Raw genomic sequence first — 16,505 nt, 5'->3', positions numbered from 1 at the left:
GCGGCCGGAAAAACCCACAAAAACCGTGAAACGACGTCGGCAACGACATCATTAACGGGGGTGTGGGGGTGTGTGTGTGCCCCCCCCGAGTGCCTGGGTCTCCTCGACCCCCAAGACTACATTTCCCATCGCCCCCCGCGCCCGGCCGGCCGCCTTCCTGGCCCCGCCCCTTCCGTGCACTCGCCCCTCCCCTTCCCGTGGTGCCCTGCGCGGCGGCGGCGGCGGCGCCATGTTCCTGCAGTGCTACAGCGACGAGCGCGGCGAGCGCGTTTATACCCTGAAGGTACCGGGGGGAGGGGGGTGGGGTGTGCGGCAGGCGACCCCGGGAGGGCCCAGGGAGGGCTCCGGGGGTCACGGCTCGGCCCGGCCTCACCGTCCCCCGCTTTCCCTTTTCCCCCCGCAGAAGGTGTCCCCGGCGGGGCAGCCCACCCGCTCGGCCCACCCGGCCCGGTTTTCGCCCGACGACAAGTTTTCCCGGCACCGCCTGGCCCTGAAGCGGCGGTTCGGCGTCCTGCCCACCCAGCGGGCCCGCCCGGTCCTCTGAGGGAGGCCCCGGCCCCGGCCCCGGCCGCGCAATAAACCCCATGAGACGGAACCGGCTCCGCGTGGTGTGGGGGGGAGGGGGGGCGGGGGGGGACGGCGGACACCGACGGACCGCGCTTGGCGACGCCCCCTCGCGGCTGAGCTCCGCCCCGCCGCCAAAGGCACGCCCACACCGCCCCCCTGCCCCGCCCCCTCCCAAACCCCGCCCGCCCCGGCCCCGCCCCTGCGGCGGCGGCGGCGGCGCGCGCCCGCCCCTCCCTCCCTCCTCCCCTCAGGTAACGCTCGTAACGGTCGTTCCCGCCCTTTCCGTGCGCGCGGCGGGTTTTAGCCCCAAAAAACGACGGGGAAAGGCGGGGTTTGGCCCCAAAACGGGGAGGGTGGGTTGGGGGTGCTGGGGAGCGGCTCGCGGTGGCCCAAAAAGGGGGGGTTTGGCAACAAAAGGGGGTGCTCTGAGAGGGGGTCTGGCTCCGGGGGGGGACACACGACCCTGAAATCGGGGGATTTGGCCTCAAAACGGTGGGTTCGTGTCCTGTCTGCCCCCCACCCGGTGCCAGGGTCTGGGGGTGCTGCCCCCCGAGCGGGGGCTATTCCCTCACGGTGTGGGTTGGGCAGAGCGATGCCCCCAAAACGTCCCGATTTCAGCCCAAAACAGCAGTCTGGGGTGCCCTAGGGCGTGGCAGGGCAGGCTGCCCCAAAGTGATCTGCGGCCACAAAAGTGGCACTTTTTCCCCTCAGGATGACAGTTTTTCCTCAAAGCAGCTGTTTTTCCCCTCAGAATGGCAGTTTTCCCCCCAAAGCAGGAGTTTTCCCCCTCAGAGTGGCAGTTTTTCCTCAAACCGCCAGTTTTTCCCCTCAACAATGGTGGTTTTCCTACCAAAGTGTCAGCATTTTCCTCGCAAGGCAGCAGTTTTTCCCCTCAGAAGGGCAGGTTTCCCCCCAAAGCATCAGTTGTTCCCCCCAAAGCGTAGTTTTTTTCTCCTCAGAATGGCAATTTTCCTCCCAGAGCAGTTTTCCCCCCAAAGCGGCAGTTTTCTCCCCAAAGCAGCAAATTCTGCACTGAATTGGTCGTTTCTGCAGCAAACTCTGGGTTTATTGCTACAAAGTGGCTGTTTTTCTCCAAAAATTACTTTTTTTTTTTCTGCTCCAGGATTGCTTTTATTTCCCGGCGAGGTGGGGAATTTTCGTGTGATTGGGGATTTTCCCCCCAGGGTGGGAGGTTCCTTCCCCAAAAATGCCTTCACCTCCCCCAAAATGGGTTTTCCCTCCCTCAAAAATTCCCTTTTTTTACCCCCGAAGTGACAGATTTTGTGCTAAAACAGAGGGTTTTGCCAAAAGGCCTTGACTTCTGCCATGAAGCAGCGGTTCCTCCCCCAAAGGCATTTTTTTCCCCAAAGCAGTGGTGTTTTCTCCCAAAAAGCCTGTGGGGCAGGGCCGGGGGCCGGGCGCCCGCCCGCTCGGGGCGCGAGAGCAGCCAAGGACCTCCACGGGCACGGCAGGGCTCGGCCGGGGCGCGGGGCCGGGCGATCCCCCGGCGGCCCCTTTCCTCCGCTCCGGAACGGCGCGTTTTCTCTGAAAAAAGGGCTACTTTCTCTGCCTAAAACAGGCTGTTTTGCTTTGCTCAGAAATGGCTAATTTTGATTAGAAGTGGCTACTTTTGGTCAAAAATGGCTACTTTCACTCAAAATTTAGTTATTCTTCTGCACTCAACAATGGGTTTTTTTTTTCTGTGCTCAAAAATTGTTATTTTCTCCACTCAAAAAATTTTTTTTTCCTGTTTGGCAGCCCCCGTTTCTCTCCCAGCAGCCCCCGTTCTCTCCCAGTAGCCCCCGTTTCTCTCCCAGTAGCCCCCGTTTCTCTCCCAGTAGCCCCCGTTCTCTCCCAGCAGCCCCCGTTTCTCTCCCAGTAGCCCCCGTTTCTCTCCCAGTAGCCCCCGTTTCTCTCCCAGTAGCCCCTGTTTCTCTCCCAGCAGCCCCCGTTTCTCTCCCAGCAGCCCCCGTTTCTCCCAGTGGCCGCCCCCTCCCTGCAGACGCTGCTGGGGCTGGTGCTGGTGCTGCGCCTGCCCTGGGTGGTCGGCACCGGCGGGGTCCTGCAGGCCGGCGCCATCGGCCTCCTGCTGGGCGCCTGCGTGAGTGGGGCGGGGCGGGGTGGGGCCGGGGCGGGGCGGGGCACCACCTGCGGCTGCAGGCCTGGGGCCGGGGATCACGCCCTGAGTCACCTCTGCAGTCAGGGGTGGGTGATGTCCTGGGGGTGCAGCTGGGGTCAGGGGTCGCAGCCGGTGTCACAGGTCACGTCCCAGGGTCGTACCTGGGGTCAGGGGTCACAGCCAGGGCCCCTGCTTGGGTCTGGGGTCAGACCTGGGGGTGCAGCTGGGGTCAGGGGTCGCAGCCGGTGTCACAGGTCACGTCCCAGGGTCGTACCTGGGGTCAGGGGTTGCGGGTGAGGCCTGGGGTCAAGCCAGGGTCGTGCTTGGTGGCACAGGGGAGGGGTCGGGGTCAGGGGTCACGGGGTCGGGGGTCATGTCTCCCCCAGGCGGTGCTGACAGCTGTGTCCCTGAGCACCATTGCCACCAACGGCCTCGACCCCAGTGAGGGGGGGCACCTGGGGGGGGGTGTGGCAGGGGAGCCCCTGCCCCACCCCTGCTGACATCACGCGGGTGGGCGTGACAGGCGGCTGTCCCCTGGGGCTGCTGTCGGGGGCGCTGGGCCCCGAGGCAGGCGGGGCCGTGGGGCTGTGCGCCTTCCTCAGCGCCGCCTTCGCCGCCGCTGCCGCCGCCCTGGGCGCGGCCGAGATCCTGCTGGTGGGTGCGGGCCCTTTAAGGGGCGGGGCCTCAGGGATGGGGTGTGGCTGAGTGGGAGGGCTGCCTGGGCTGGTGGGTGGGGCCAGAGGGGAGGGGTGGGGCCTGGAGGGACCCTGGAGTAGGGAGGGGGTCTGGAGACGTGGCCATTGTGGAGTGGGTGGGGTCAGGCAAGGGGAGGGAGGAGAATGGGGGTGTGGCCATCTCGGAGGGGGTGTGGTCTGGCAGGGCAATTGGGGTGTGGTCATCTCGGGGAGGCGGGGCCTGGCAGGGGGGACTTGGGGGTGTGGTAATCTTGGAAGGGGTGGGACCTGGGAAGGGGGATGGGAATTGGGGGCGTGGCCATCCTGGAGTGGGCAGGGCCTGGCAGGAGGGGAGGGAGAGGAATTGGAGTGTGGCCATCTTGGAGGGGGTGGGGCCTCCTTGGGCAGGGCAGTGGGGGTGTGGTCTCTTGCCAGCAGGTGGGGCCAGGTGGGTGGAGCTGGACATGTGAGGGCGTGGCCCAGGTCTCTCCCCCCACCCCCTCTCTCCACAGGTGTACGTGGCCCCCCAGGCCGCTGTCCTGCCCGGGCGGGGCCGTGGGGCACGGCTGAACAACGGGCGTGGCTACGGGGCGGGGCTGCTAGCCCTGCTGGGTCTGGGGGCCGCTGCCCGCCACGCTGCCCGCGTGACACCCCTGGGCCCCGCCGGGCTGCTGCTGGCCCTGCTGGGGCTGCAGGCGGGGGCCCTGCGCGCCGCCCTGCCGGGGGGCAACGCCCACACGTGAGTCTGCCGCACTCTGCCACGCCCACCAGTATGCAAATGGCATGCTAACGAGGCGCTGAGGCGGCCCTTCTCCCCCCCGGCAGTCTCTGCCTGCCCCCCCAGCCCGGCGGCCGCCTCCAGCCCTGCCCCACGGCCCGGCCCCACGGCGGGGGGGACGGCAATGGCACCCCCGGGGCACGGCCAGCCATCCTGGGGCCCGGCGCCCGCCTGCTGGCACGTGAGTGGCTGTGGGGATGCTGTGGGGCTGTTGTGGGGCAGGGGTGTGGCGTGATGTGGGGCTGCTGTGGGGCACAGGTGTGGAGTGATGTGGGGCAGGGACGTGGGGTGATGTGGGGCCGCTGTGGGGCACAGGTGTGGAGTGATGTGGGGCAGGGGTGTGGGGTGATGTGGGGCCGCTGTGGGGGAGGGGCGTGGCGGGATACAGGGAACGGGGGTGGAGGGGAGGGGGGGAGGGGGCTAGGTGTGCCACGCCCCACCGGATCCTGCCCCCTCCCCCCCAGAGAACCTGTGGCCCCGCCCCCCCGAGCCAGGGCTGAGGGAGGGGCCGGGCGGAGCCAAGGTTGAGGATGACGACGATTCATCCTTTGGGGTCCTGCTGGGGCTGAGCCTGCCCACTACCTCCGGTGAGTGGGGGTCCCCAGCCTGGGGGGGGCTCCCCAGCCTCGGGTGAGTGGGGGTCCCCAGCCTGGGGGGCAGTCCCCAACCTTGGGGGGGACACACCCTAACCTCGGGGGGGGCCCAGGTGTCTGGGAGGGGACCCCAACGTCTGGGGGGGGAGCCCGGCGTCCGGGCGGGGAGGTGTTGCAGGGGACACCCCGAGCGTGGGGTCCCCCCAAGCGTGGGACCCCGGTGTGCGGCGCAGGGGTGCTGTGGGGCTGCAGCCGCTGCGGGGAGCTCCGAGACATCGCCCGCTCCGTCCCAGCCGGGAGCCTGGGGGCTGCCCTGGCCACCGCCCTGGGCTGCATCCACCCCGCCAGGGGGACCCCAGTACCTGGGGGGGCTCCAAATCTGGGAGGGACACCCCAAAACGTGGGGGGTCAGCCTGAAACCAGCATTGCCTTTAAGGCAGGGGAGTGCCTGGAGGGGAGGGGGCTGTTTTGGGGCGCTGCAGGGGGGGTTGGGGGGCAGTGACCCCCGGGTGTGGGTTGTCCCCTTGTAGGGGGTGGGGGGGTCGCCCCGGGGGAGGGGTCCTGCTCCATTTTGGGGTCGGGTTGCCGGTTTTTGGGGGGGGTTTCCTTGACAGCGCAGACCTGAGCGCGGCCCTGCTGCTGGGGGCCTCTGTCGAGGGGCAGCTGCTGCGTGACAAGTGAGTGTCCCGGGGGTCCGCAGGGGGGTCCCCAGTGTCCCAAGGGTGTCCCCAGGGGGATCCCCAGTGTCCCAAGGGGGTCCCTGGGGGGTCCCCCTTGTCCCCAGGGGGGTCCCCAATGTCCCAAGAGTGTCCCCGGGGTGCCCCCAGTGTCTCCAGGAGGGTCCCCAATGTCCTGAAGGTGTCTCTGGGGGTCCTCAACATCTCCAGGGTGGTCCCCAATGTCCTGAGGGTGTCTCTGGGGCATCCCTGATAGCCCTGGGAGGGTCCCCAATGTCCCAATGGTGTCTCAGGGGGTCCCCAGTGTCGCTGGGTGGGTCCCTGGGTGGATCCCCGATGTCCCCAATGTCCCAAGGGTGTCCCCGGGGGGTCCTTAGTGTCCCCAGGAGGGTCCCTAATGTCCCGAGGGTGTCTCTGGGGGGTCCCCGATGTCTCAAGGGTGTCCCCGGAGGGTCCTCAGCATCTCCAGTGTGGTCCCCAATGTCCCGAGGGTGTCCCTGGGGGGTCCTCAGCGCTTCCAGGGTGGTCCCCAATGTCCCAAGGGTGTCTCTGGAGAGTCCTCAGCATCTCCAGGGTGGTCCCCAATGTCCCAAGGGTGTCTCTGGAGAGTCCTCAGTGTCTCCAGAGTGGTCCCCAATGTCCCAAGGGTGTCCCTGGGGGATCCACAATGTACCCAGGAGAGTCCCCAATGTCCTAAGGGTGTCTCAGGGGGTCACCAGTGTCCCTGGGTGAGTCTCCGGTGTCCCTGGGTGGATCCCGATGTCCCAAGGGTGTCTCTGGGGGGTCCTCAGTGTCTCCAGGGTGGTCCCCAATGTCCTGAGGGTGTCTCTGGAAGGTCCCCAATGTCCCAAGGGTGTCCCCGGGGGGTCCTCAGTGTCCCCAGGAGAGTCCCCAATGTCCCGAGGATGTCTCTGGGGGGTCCCTGATGGCCCCGGGAGGGTCCCCAGTGTCCCTGGGGGTGTCCCTGCTCTCCCCGTGATGTCCCCTGGGGTGTCCCCTGTGCCTCCCGCCGCCCAGGTGACACCTCCGTCCGTCCGTCCCCGCAGGTTCGGCGGGTCTCTGCGGGGGACGCCGGTGGCAGGGGCGGCCTCCTGGCCCTCGCCCTGGGTGCCGCTGGCCGGGGCGCTGCTCTCGGCGGGGGGCGCCGGGCTGCAGGCGCTGCTGGGGGGCAGCCGGCTGCTGCGGGGGCTGGCGCGCACCCGCGCCCTGCCCCTACCCCACGTGAGTGCCCCCCGCCCCCCGGGGCCACGCCCCGCTGCCGCCTCTACCACTGGTGAGCCCCGCGGCCCCCGGGACCGGCGGGGGATCCCCCCCAGCGCCCCCCCTGACGCCCCGCTCCCCCCAGGGGGGTGTCGCTGGCCGGGGCAGGGCTCTGCCTGGGGCTGATGCTGGTCACCTGCTGGTACTGCGCGCTGCTGGCCCTGGGCATCGGCGCCACCGCCTACAAGTACCTGGAGTACCGCGGGGGAGCACGAGGAGGGGGCCCGCGGGGGTCCGGCGCCCCCCGTGCGTCTCCCAACGCCTCCCCTCCCCCCACGACAGGGCGCAGAGCGAGCGGGGGGAAGGGCTGCGGGGTCTCTCCCTCAGCGCCGCCCGCTTCGCCCTGCTGCGGCCGGAGGACGGGCAGCCCCCCGCGCCCAGCTGGAGGTGAGCGCCCCGCGCGCCGTGGGGCCTGCTGTGGGTCCCGCACACCGTGGGGTCCTGCTGTGCGCCCCGCCATGGGTCCCGCACACCGTGGGTCCCACCTGCCGTGCGCCCCGCCGTGCGTCCCGCCGTGGGTCCCCCACACCGTGGGTCCCACCCGCCGTGGGTCGCGCCGTGGGTCCCAGGCAGGCGCCTCCCCCTCGCAGGCCGCAGCTGCTGGTGCTGCTGAAGCTGGACGAGGAGCTGCGGGCGACGCGGCCCCAGGTGCTGGCCCTGGCGGCGCAGCTGCAGGCCGGGAAGGGGCTGGCGGTCGTGGGCTCCGTCACCCCCGGGGAGCTGCCGCAGGACCTGCCCCGCGCCCGCGCCGCCGAGAGGGTGAGCCCGGGGGCTGGGGGGCCGCGGGGCGGGGCCCCTGGGGGTCCCTATGGGTCCCTATGGGTCAGGGGCCCTGTGGGGCTGGGGGAGCTGGGGTGGGCTGGGTCCTTATGGGTCGGGGTCCTTGGGGGGGCTGGGGGGAGCTGGGTCCCTATGGGTTGGGGGGGCTGGGGGGGCCGGGGGAGGCTGGATCGCTATGGGTCAGGGGGCTGGGGGGCTGGGGGGAGCTGGGTCCCTCGGGGTCAGGGCCCTGTGGGGCTGGGGGAGCTGGGGTGGGCTGGGTCCTTATGGGTCGGGGTCCTTGGGGGGGCTGGTGGGGGCTGGGTCCCTATAGGTCAGGGTCCTTGGGGAGCTGGCAGGGCCCTGGGGGGCTGGGGGTTCCTGCAAAGGTGGGTTCCTGCAGGGTTGGGTCTCTATAGATCTGGGTGCTTATGGGGGGGCTGAGTTCCTATGGGTCAGGGTTGCTGTGGGACGGGGCCCCCGGGGGTCGGTGGGTCGCTGTGGGTCAGGGTCGCTGTGGGTCAGGGCCCACCCTGACCCCTCCCTCCCGCAGGCGCTGCGGGCGGGGCTGGCGGGGGCGGGGGCGCGGGGCTTCGTGCAGGTGCTGGTGGCGCCGGCGCGGGGGCCGGGGCTGGCGGCGCTGGTGCAGGGCTGCGGGCTGGGGGCCCTGCGCCCCAACACCGTGCTGCTGGGCTGGCCCCACGGCTGGCGCCGCCGCCACGACCCCGCCGCCGCCCGCAGATTCGTTGGTACGGGGGCGCGGGGGGCGGGGGGTTGGGGGGGGCTCGGGGGGGATGTGGGGAGCAGGGGGGGCTCGGGGGGCGATGTGGGGGGCATGGGGGGGTGGGGGCTCAGGGGGGATGCAGGGGAGGGGGTGGTGGGGGGCATAAGGGGTGGGGAGGAAGGGGGTATGTGGGGGGGTGGGGGCTCGGGGGAAATGCGGGGGCATGGGGGGATGCGGGGGGATGTGGGGGGCACGGGGGGATGCGGGGGGGGCTGGGGGCGATGTGGGGTGCATAAGGGGTGGGGGGGAACGGGGGGATGTGGGGGGGATTGGGGGCACAGGGGCAACCGGGGGGGATGTGGGGGGGCACAGGAGGGACTGGGGGGTCATGGTGGGTGGGGGGCATGGGGAGCACAGGGGAGACGTGGGGGGATGCGGGGGCACGGGGGGGCGTGGGGAAGAGGGAGGAGGCGGGGGTACACGGGGGGCAGGAGCGGGGGCAGGCGTGGGGACACGCAGGGGCCCGGGGCTCCCCGTGGGGGGTCCGCGCCCCCCGAGCCCCCCCTTGTCCCCCCAGAGCTGCTGCGCGTGGCGGGGGCCGGGGGCCGGGCGCTGCTGGTGGCCAAGGGGCCGCTGGGGGCGGGGGCGCCGGGGGGGACCCTGGACGTGTGGTGGGTGGTGGGCGGCGGGCGCCTGCTCACTCTGCTGCCCCTGCTGCTGCGGCAGCACCCTGTACGTGGGGCGGGGGGCTGGGAGGGGCTGTGGGGGGCTGGGGTGGGGGGGCCGGGGGGACTTGGGGGCGGTGGGGTGCTGGGGGCTGCTGTGGGACGGGTGGGGGTATTGGGGCAATGGGCACTGTGGGGTGCAGTGGGGCGCCGTGGAGCACAGGGGGTGCTGTGGGGTGGGCGTGGGGGCTATTGGGGTCAGTGGGGCGCAGGGGGCGCTGTGGGGTAGGCGTGGGGGCTATTGGGGTCAGTGGGGTGCTGTGGGGCACAGGGGGCGCTGTGGGTCCTCCACACCCCTGGGGACACCCCCACACCCCAGGGGCCCCCCCGCACCCCAGGGGCCCCCCCACATCCCCGGGGGCGCCCCCACACCCCCAGGGGCTCCCCACACCCCCTGGGTGCCCCCACATCCCCGGGAACACCCCCACACCCTGGGGGCGCCCCAGGGGCCCCCTGGAGCCCGGGGTGCCCCCCAGCGCCCGGGTGCCGCCGCCCCACAGCACAACGGCGACGTCTCGGCCTACACCCACGAGCGGACGCTGATGATGGAGCAGCGCTCCCAGATGTTGCGCCAGATGCGGCAGGCGCAGGTGGGAACGGGGGGTCGGGGGGCCGGGGGGAGCCGGGGGGAGCCGCGCGGGTGTTGACGGTCGCGGCGGCCCCGGGGAGGCGCGAGGTGACGCGCTGCAGCGGGGTGACGTCACGAGGTGTGATGTCACGAGGCGTGACGTCATGAGGCGTGACTCGGCGGTGGTGTCGGAGGGAGGCCCCGCCCCATCACAGGCCCCCAGTGCAGCGGAGGAGGAGGAGGAGGGGGGCACCCCCCGCCGCGGCCCCAGCCCGTGAGTGCCACTGGGGGGACTGGGAGGCACTGGGATGTAATGGGGATCAGCAGGGCGGCGCTGGGGGTCACTGGGGTGATGCTGTGGGCCGTGGTGGGGGGCTACGGACCATACTGGGAATCACGAGGGGGGCACTGGGGGTCACTGGGGTGATGCTGTGGGCCGTGGTGGGGGGCTACGGACCATACTGGGAATCACGAGGGGGGCACTGGGGGTCACTGGGGTGATGCTGTGGGCCATGGTGGGGGGCTACGGACCATACTGGGAATCACGAGGGGGGCACTGGGGGTCACTGGGGTGATGCTGTGGGCCGTGGTGGGGGGCTACGGACCATACTGGGAATCACGAGGGGGGCACTGGACCGTACTGGTTTGGGGCTGTGGGACATGCCGGTAGTGATGGGGAGGGTCTGGGCCATACTGGGAGTCATGGGGAGGCACTGGTCTGTACTGGGAGGGAGTGGTGGGGTGCTGGGGGGTGCGGGGGGGCACTGGTCTGTACGGGGGGGGGGAGCGGGCAGTGGGGGGGGGCGCGGGGGGGCACTGGTGCGTACTGGTGGCGCTGGTGGTGAGCGGCGGCGCCCGCAGGGTCAACGTGCGGCGCATGCACGCGGCCGAGCGGCTGAACGAGGCCGTGGGGCGCGCTCGGGGGGGGCGCGGCTGGTGCTGCTCGACCTGCCCCCCCCGCCCCCCCCCCCGGCCCCCCCGGGCCCCCCCCGGCCCCTCGACAACTGTATCCTTGGGGGAAACGGGGGGGAACTGGGGGGGAAATGGGGGGAAATTGGGGGGAAAAGAGGGAAAAAAATGGGGAAAACCAGGACAAAACCAGAGGAGAAATGGGGGACACGGGGAAAATGGGGAACTGGGAAATGGGGGAACTGGGAGGCGCGAAAACGGGGCAAAAATGGGGGAATATGGGAAAAGCAGGATGAGGGAGGGGTGGGGCACAGACGGGGGAAACGGGGCAAAACTGGGAGGCAATGGGGAAGAGAGGGGAGGGGAAACGCGGAGGGGGAGAGAAAAGTGGGGAGCCGGGGTGAAGCGGGGCACAAACCGGGGCAAGGCAGGCAAAAATGGGCAGAAATGGGCAAAACGCAGGGTCTGGGCTTCTGTGGAACGGGGGCAAAACCCCCAACCCCGGGCTGGGGCAAAGCTGGGCTGGAACTGGGGCAAAATGGGGGTCAGTGAGGGGAGTTGGGGGCACCTGGGGGTCAGTTACAGGGAGAGGGTCGGCACTTGGGGGGCAGTGGGCACTGGGGGGCAGCGTGGGGCAGGTGTAGGGCTGGGGGGCAGTTACGGGGAGGGGGCGGCACTGAGGGAACTTGGGGGGCACTGGGGCACCTGGGGGGCACTGGGGGCACTTGGGGGGCAGCCGTGGGGCAGGCCCTTGACGTGGGGCAGACCTGGAGTTCCTGGAGGTGCTGACAGAGGGCCTGGGGCCGGTGCTGCTGGTGCGGGGGGGTGACGGGGACGCCCCCGACCCCTGAGCGCACCAGTACGGCCCAGTACGGCCCAGTACGGGCCCAGCGCCGCCAGTACGATGCCAGCCGGAGACGCAGCTCTTCAAGCACGATCCCAGTACGGGCCCAGTGCTTCCAGTACGGGCCCAGTGCTCCCAGTATGGGCCTCAACGCCCCACGTATGATGCCAGTCTGGGCCACAGCTCTCCGAGCGTGACCCCAGCATGGGACCAAACACTCCCAGTATAGCACCAGTGCTCCCACTATGATGCCAGCCTGAGCCACAGCTCTTTGAGCAAGATCCTAGTATGGGCTGCCACACTCCCAGTATGGACCCCGGCCTTGCCAGTATAGCACCAGTGCTCCCAGTGTGATGCCAGCCTGAGCCACAGCTGTCTGAGTCAGATCCCAGTACGGACCCTGGCCTTGCCAGTATAGCACCAGTGCTCCCAGTGTGATGCCAGCCTGAGCTACAGTTAAAGTAAGATCCCAGTATGAGCCCCCCCGTTCCCAGGACAGGCCCAGTGCTCCCAGTATAGGGCCCAAGACTGCCAGCGCCCTCCCAGCGCGCCTCCCGTGCGCTCCCAGCGCTCCCACTGCGGGTCCCAGCACTCCCAGTACACGGCTCCAGCAGGGCCGCGCCACTCCCAGCGCACACCACTAATAAACGGTTTCCTCTCCACTGGGCTCGGGCGCCTTCTTGGGCCGAGTCCCCAAACCCCCGGGATTCCCCCCAAAACACCGTCACCAGCCCAGTGGCACCTTCATTTTGGGGGGGGGGGCACATGGGACGGGACACTCGGGCCACAGGGTCCCCAACCACCGCCTGGGGGGGTGATGTGGGGGGTGACATGTGGGGGGACACGTGGGTGGGACACACTTGGGGGGGGGACACCCCGAGGGGCCGGTGACCCACAGACGATCCCCCCTGGAGCGGGGACCCCCCGAGGGGCCGGTGACCCACAGACGATCCCCCCGGAGAAGGGCCCAGCAAAGGTGTTTGCCGACACGGCCACGGCGCTGCCGGCACCCCGAGGTGCCGTGGCCACCGTGGTGCCCTGGGCGCCTCCCCCCGGCGTTTCTTCCCCCGGCGTTTCTCCCCCTGGCGTTTCTCGCCCCGGCGTTTCTTCCCCCGGCGTTTCTTCCCCCGGCGTTTCTCCCCTCCGTGTTTCTCCCCCCGGCGTTTCTTCCCCCGGCGTTTCTCCCCCTGGCGTTTCTCGCCCCGGCGTTTCTTCCCCCGGCGTTTCTTCCCCCGGCGTTTCTCCCCTCCGTGTTTCTCCCCCCGGCGTTTCTCCCCCTGGCGTTTCTCCCCCTGGCGTTTCTCGCCCCGGCGTTTCTCCCCCCGGCATTTCTCCCCCCTGGTGTTTCTCCCCTCCGCTCCATCGCTTCACACGCTGTGCCGTGCTTGCGGTCAGGTAGTGGCGGGCCCTAGTTTAGTTGTTATTTCCCCCGTCCCGCCTTACGCCATTGCTTTTAAGACGCCCCTTCTTGGGCTGCCTTGGCGAAGCTGCGATGCCCGTCCTGAAGGGGTCTCCGCTGGTCGTGCACCCCCTGCTTTTAAAATCCTCATTAATTCTCTGTCCCTGTTGTTTAATTTCCCACTTACCTCCCTGCCGGCTGTTGCCTTGTGAACGCTCCGCTGCCCTGCTTGGGTGCCCTGCGCGCTCGTAGGGTTAGGGTCAGGCTTCCCCCCTGTGCCTGAGGGTCTCCCCGAGCACCGCCTCGCATCGGCCCCCTGCCTCGGGCAGTCGTTCTGGCCTCACCTCCGGCTCACTTGCCCCGGCGGGTCAGCGTCGCCCTCACGTCTGTCCGCGCTCAGATCCCCTCCGAGCGCCTCGTTCTGCCAGCGATCCCTCCGCTGCCTCTACGTCCGCGGTCCCACTGCCTCCGGAGCCCCCTCGCTCCCGCCTTGACGGCTGCCGGGGCTGTGCTCGTGCCCCGGAGGGGCTGCAGGGACGCCCGACTTCTGCATCGTGTCCCGGGGCTGCCTCCGGCGCTCCCCCCTTCTCGCACGGTGCCACCTCCCGAGGCTGCCTTCGGGCGCCGCAGCCCACGCGGCTCCCTCCTTCCTCCCTGGTGGCCTTTCCCGGCGCCGCCTGGCGCCTCCACAGCGCTCACGTCGTCCCCTGCGCTCGCAGGGCCCCTCTGTTCAGTCCCCCGTCCCCTGGGGAAAGCTGTAGCCTGTCCAAATCCCTGCCGGGCTTCCTCCTCGTGTGCCCGAGCGCTCCGTGTCTCCGGCCGCTTTGGGACCCCTCTTGTGGCGTCACGACGCCTGGCGGCGCCGTCGAGGTTGCCCTCCGCACGCTTCCAGCTTTGCAGCGCACCCCGCGCCCCCCTCGCTCCCTCTGGAGGCTTCCCGAGTCCGTATCTGCGACCCAGCCCCGTCGGTCTGTCCCCGCTTCCCTCCAGCCGAGCCTCTGCTCGCTCCCTGCTCCCTGATGATGTGTTTACTCCGTCCAGACGCCCTCGGATCCAGCCACCGTGTCCCCGGGCGCCTTTCTGTCCCTCCGAGACCTTCCCCGAGCTCCGCCTGCACCTTGTGGCTGTCCCCGCGCCGCCGGCAGCGTTTCCCCGCGCCGCCGGCCCCGACCTGCTCCCCGCGGCTCGGCCTTGCTCCGGCTGAACCTCCGCCGACGCCGCACGGCAGCCCGCCCGCGCCCGCCTGGCCGCGGGTACCGTGGGCGAGCCACCCCCGAGAGACGGGGCGCCGCGTGCGTTCGATTAGCGCCAGTCCAGACCCCTTTCCTTTTGGTCGCGCGCTGTTTGATGTCGTAGCGTTGCGCCTGAGCTGAGGGACGGGATACCCTGGCGTCGGCGCCGTCCATTTAGTCGAGGGCAAACGGTCCTTCTGGAAGGAAACGAAGGCGAGCTGGCGAGAGAAAATAGCCTGGAACTGTCCCTGGGCGACGCGACCGTGCGCGGGTAGAAAGGGCGGGGGGCTCCGTCTGAAGGACGCCAAGGGCGCCGCAGAGGGGGAGGCCGCGCAGGGGGAGCCGTGGCGGGGCCGAGCGGGGAGCCGCGGTGCCCGTGGGCAGCCCGTGTAGAGCAGGACGAACGCGTGTTAGGTGGGCGGCACGTGTCTGGCGCTGCTGCTTTAAACGCAAGGAGGCGACCGGCCTCGGGGCGCCTGGTTTGCGGGAAACCCCCGAGCGCCCGGGCCTGCGCAACCCCGGACGGGGTTAGCACCGTCCCTGCGGAGCGCGGGGCCGCGGGGTCGTCCCCACCGGGCGGCCAAGCGCTTTTCGGGCAGGGGCGCCCCAGGGGCGCCGGCTGTCGGCTGCTGCGGGGGGTGGGGAGGGGCTGGGAGATGCAAAACGCCGTCCCGGGCAGGGGAGGTGTCTGTGACGTGGGAGACCCTGAGAGAGATCACGGACGCTGCTGGACGGGCATTGGAACCCGGTGCTCAGGACGGACGGACGCGGCGGAGCGGTCCCGCCGCCTGACGGACCGCGTGCTGCTGTACCGAGATCTCAGCAGCTCCGTCTGGAGCTGCCAGTGGAGTGGAGGAGTCGGGATGGGGAAGGGTCGCTCCTTTCTGGGTGTTATTCAGGAGCCCGTTGACTTTGTTTTCTTGTTGCTGCAGGTTTCCAGCGGGGAGCAACACGGAAGGGAGGAGGGGAGCGGGAGCAGAGCGTCGTGAGAAGGCAGGCGGGCGCGGGACGCGCCGCGCGAGCAGCGCGTGAGTAGCCAGCGCTCTGGCGCGAAGCTACGCAAAGCAGGACGCCCGCCCGCGTCGTGGCGCCGGCGGGCGATGAACAGAGACCGCGGCGCTTGTTTCGGAGGCGCGGAGCCGCGCGAGCGGGCGGCCGGGCTGGGCGCGAGCGGCCGCTCTGAGCAGGCGGCGCTGAGGTCGCTGCCTCCTCAGTCGCCTGCCGTGCCTGAGCCGGCGGCGGGGCAGCCGGCACGGGTCCTGGGAGCGCCCTTGCGGTGTCGGCGGTGAATGAGCACCTGACGGGCCCGGGAACGGGTACGCGGCGGGCGGAGGTGCTGCGACACCACCCTCGGCGGAGCGGCGGGTGGGCCAGGGGTACGCACAGGGCTGTGCCGGAGCCTGCGCTCCCGCGGGTGCTGGCGCAGCTGCCAGGCAAGGAGCAGGCGTATGGCTTGTGCGGGTGCTGCTGACGTCATCAGAACGGCGTTTTGACCCCACCCAAATACGGCTTTTCGGAGGAACCGTGGTCAGCAGGAGCCCAGCACACACACACACACGCGCGTGTGACGGTAGCTCCTGAGCAGAGGGCGATGGCAGCGGGAGGGGTGCGAGGTCGCCGTCAGCACAACCCGCGAGCACGCCGGGGCAGCGCGAGGGGGGTGTGAGGTCGCGTCGCCGACGGCACCCCGTGGCCGTGGGGCGCGGCGCAGAGCGGCGTCAGAGGGGCACCCCGGGGCACGGGGGCTGCGAGGCCGAAGGAGCAGCCCCGGCTGGAGCGGTCGGGGTGGGGGGTGGCTCGGGGGCACCGCAGGGATGTGTCTGGGCACGGCGCCCGGGGAAACCACAGACATCCTGCCCGGGTGCTGTGGGGGGAGCACGGCGAGCGCTGCGGGGCCACGTGGGCTGTGGTTTGTGCACCTGCAGGCTCCAGCTCCCGATCCGTCCGCGGGGAATAACGGCCCTTGGGTGACAGGCTGAGCCAGGGGCACGTCTGAGCCCCTGGGCTGCACGTCTGCTGCCAGGGCAGGGACACGACCCCAGCTCCAGCTCCCGTGAGGGACCCGCCGCGGGGGTCCCCAGGGAGCGGTGGCCGAGCCAGCCCTCCTGGGACTGAGCTCTCGCCCTGGCCGAGGCCTTTCCCCAGCTGCTGCCCCCAGCACAGCGGGGTCTGCAGCAGGGGCTGTTCCCTTCCCACCCCGACACAGGCCCCGATGCAGTCCCGGCTCCGCGCTTCCCACGGCTCGGGGGCAGCTGGACACTCGCCTCTTGGGCTCTGGGATGAGCCCGCCGCGGAAGATGCTCCGTGCCCCCAGCCCCCACAGCAGGGTGCAAGGGGGGGGGCAGACCCTTCCCCCCCCCACACCCCGCTTGTCCCGTGACGATCCCCTGCCGCAGCCACCAATGACACCCGCAGCGGGACACGTATGTCCCTCATATATGGTGATGAACGGCGCTGGAGAAGTTCATTGGAGGGCTGGGCTGTGTCGGAGGGCAGACGGCTCCTGATAATGTCTAAAAAGGTGCTGCTGCTTCGACTGGCTCCTCCCGCCGGGGGCCGGCACCTGCAGAGATATATCACCCCCTCATTGCCTTCGTCCCCGTGAGCCCCCAGCAGCCTCAGGGAGCGGGGTGCAGCAGGGCTGTGCCAGCAGGGCAGGAGGCTCAGGATGGGCACA

The 16,505-nt window shown here is 70.2% G+C and overlaps 2 protein-coding genes and 2 long non-coding RNA genes across 4 annotated transcripts; all 4 read left to right on the top strand.

Annotated features, from left to right (window-relative positions):
• The first annotated feature begins 160 nt into the window (after positions 1-160).
• LOC135311064 (H/ACA ribonucleoprotein complex subunit 3-like) lies at positions 161-595 on the top strand. The gene is made up of 2 exons (XM_064440220.1): positions 161-283; positions 404-595. Exons 1-2 carry the CDS (start codon positions 230-232, stop codon positions 542-544), a joined length of 195 nt encoding a protein of 64 aa, XP_064296290.1. The 5' UTR covers positions 161-229; the 3' UTR covers positions 545-595.
• A 1,962-nt stretch (positions 596-2,557) lies between these two features.
• LOC135311071 (uncharacterized) lies at positions 2,558-4,266 on the top strand. The gene is made up of 4 exons (XR_010370953.1): positions 2,558-2,668; positions 3,210-3,340; positions 3,873-4,099; positions 4,186-4,266. It is a non-coding gene; the product is annotated as an uncharacterized LOC135311071 (long non-coding RNA).
• A 106-nt stretch (positions 4,267-4,372) lies between these two features.
• LOC135311069 (solute carrier family 12 member 6-like) lies at positions 4,373-6,638 on the top strand (the record flags this gene model as incomplete). The annotated part of the gene is made up of 5 exons (XM_064440223.1): positions 4,373-4,421; positions 4,603-4,725; positions 4,965-5,063; positions 5,351-5,408; positions 6,455-6,638. Coding segments are annotated over exons 1-5 (513 nt in total), but the record flags the coding sequence as incomplete, so codon positions are not given.
• A 2,995-nt stretch (positions 6,639-9,633) lies between these two features.
• LOC135311072 (uncharacterized) lies at positions 9,634-11,859 on the top strand. The gene is made up of 3 exons (XR_010370954.1): positions 9,634-9,718; positions 10,306-10,450; positions 11,119-11,859. It is a non-coding gene; the product is annotated as an uncharacterized LOC135311072 (long non-coding RNA).
• The last annotated feature ends 4,646 nt before the right edge of the window (positions 11,860-16,505 follow it).

Source organism: Phalacrocorax carbo, unplaced genomic scaffold (assembly GCF_963921805.1).
Source record: "Phalacrocorax carbo unplaced genomic scaffold, bPhaCar2.1 SCAFFOLD_56, whole genome shotgun sequence".
Classification (NCBI taxonomy): domain Eukaryota; kingdom Metazoa; phylum Chordata; class Aves; order Suliformes; family Phalacrocoracidae; genus Phalacrocorax; species Phalacrocorax carbo.
The sequence above is the reverse complement of the archived record's forward strand: the minus strand, read 5'-3'. Positions and strand labels throughout refer to the sequence as shown.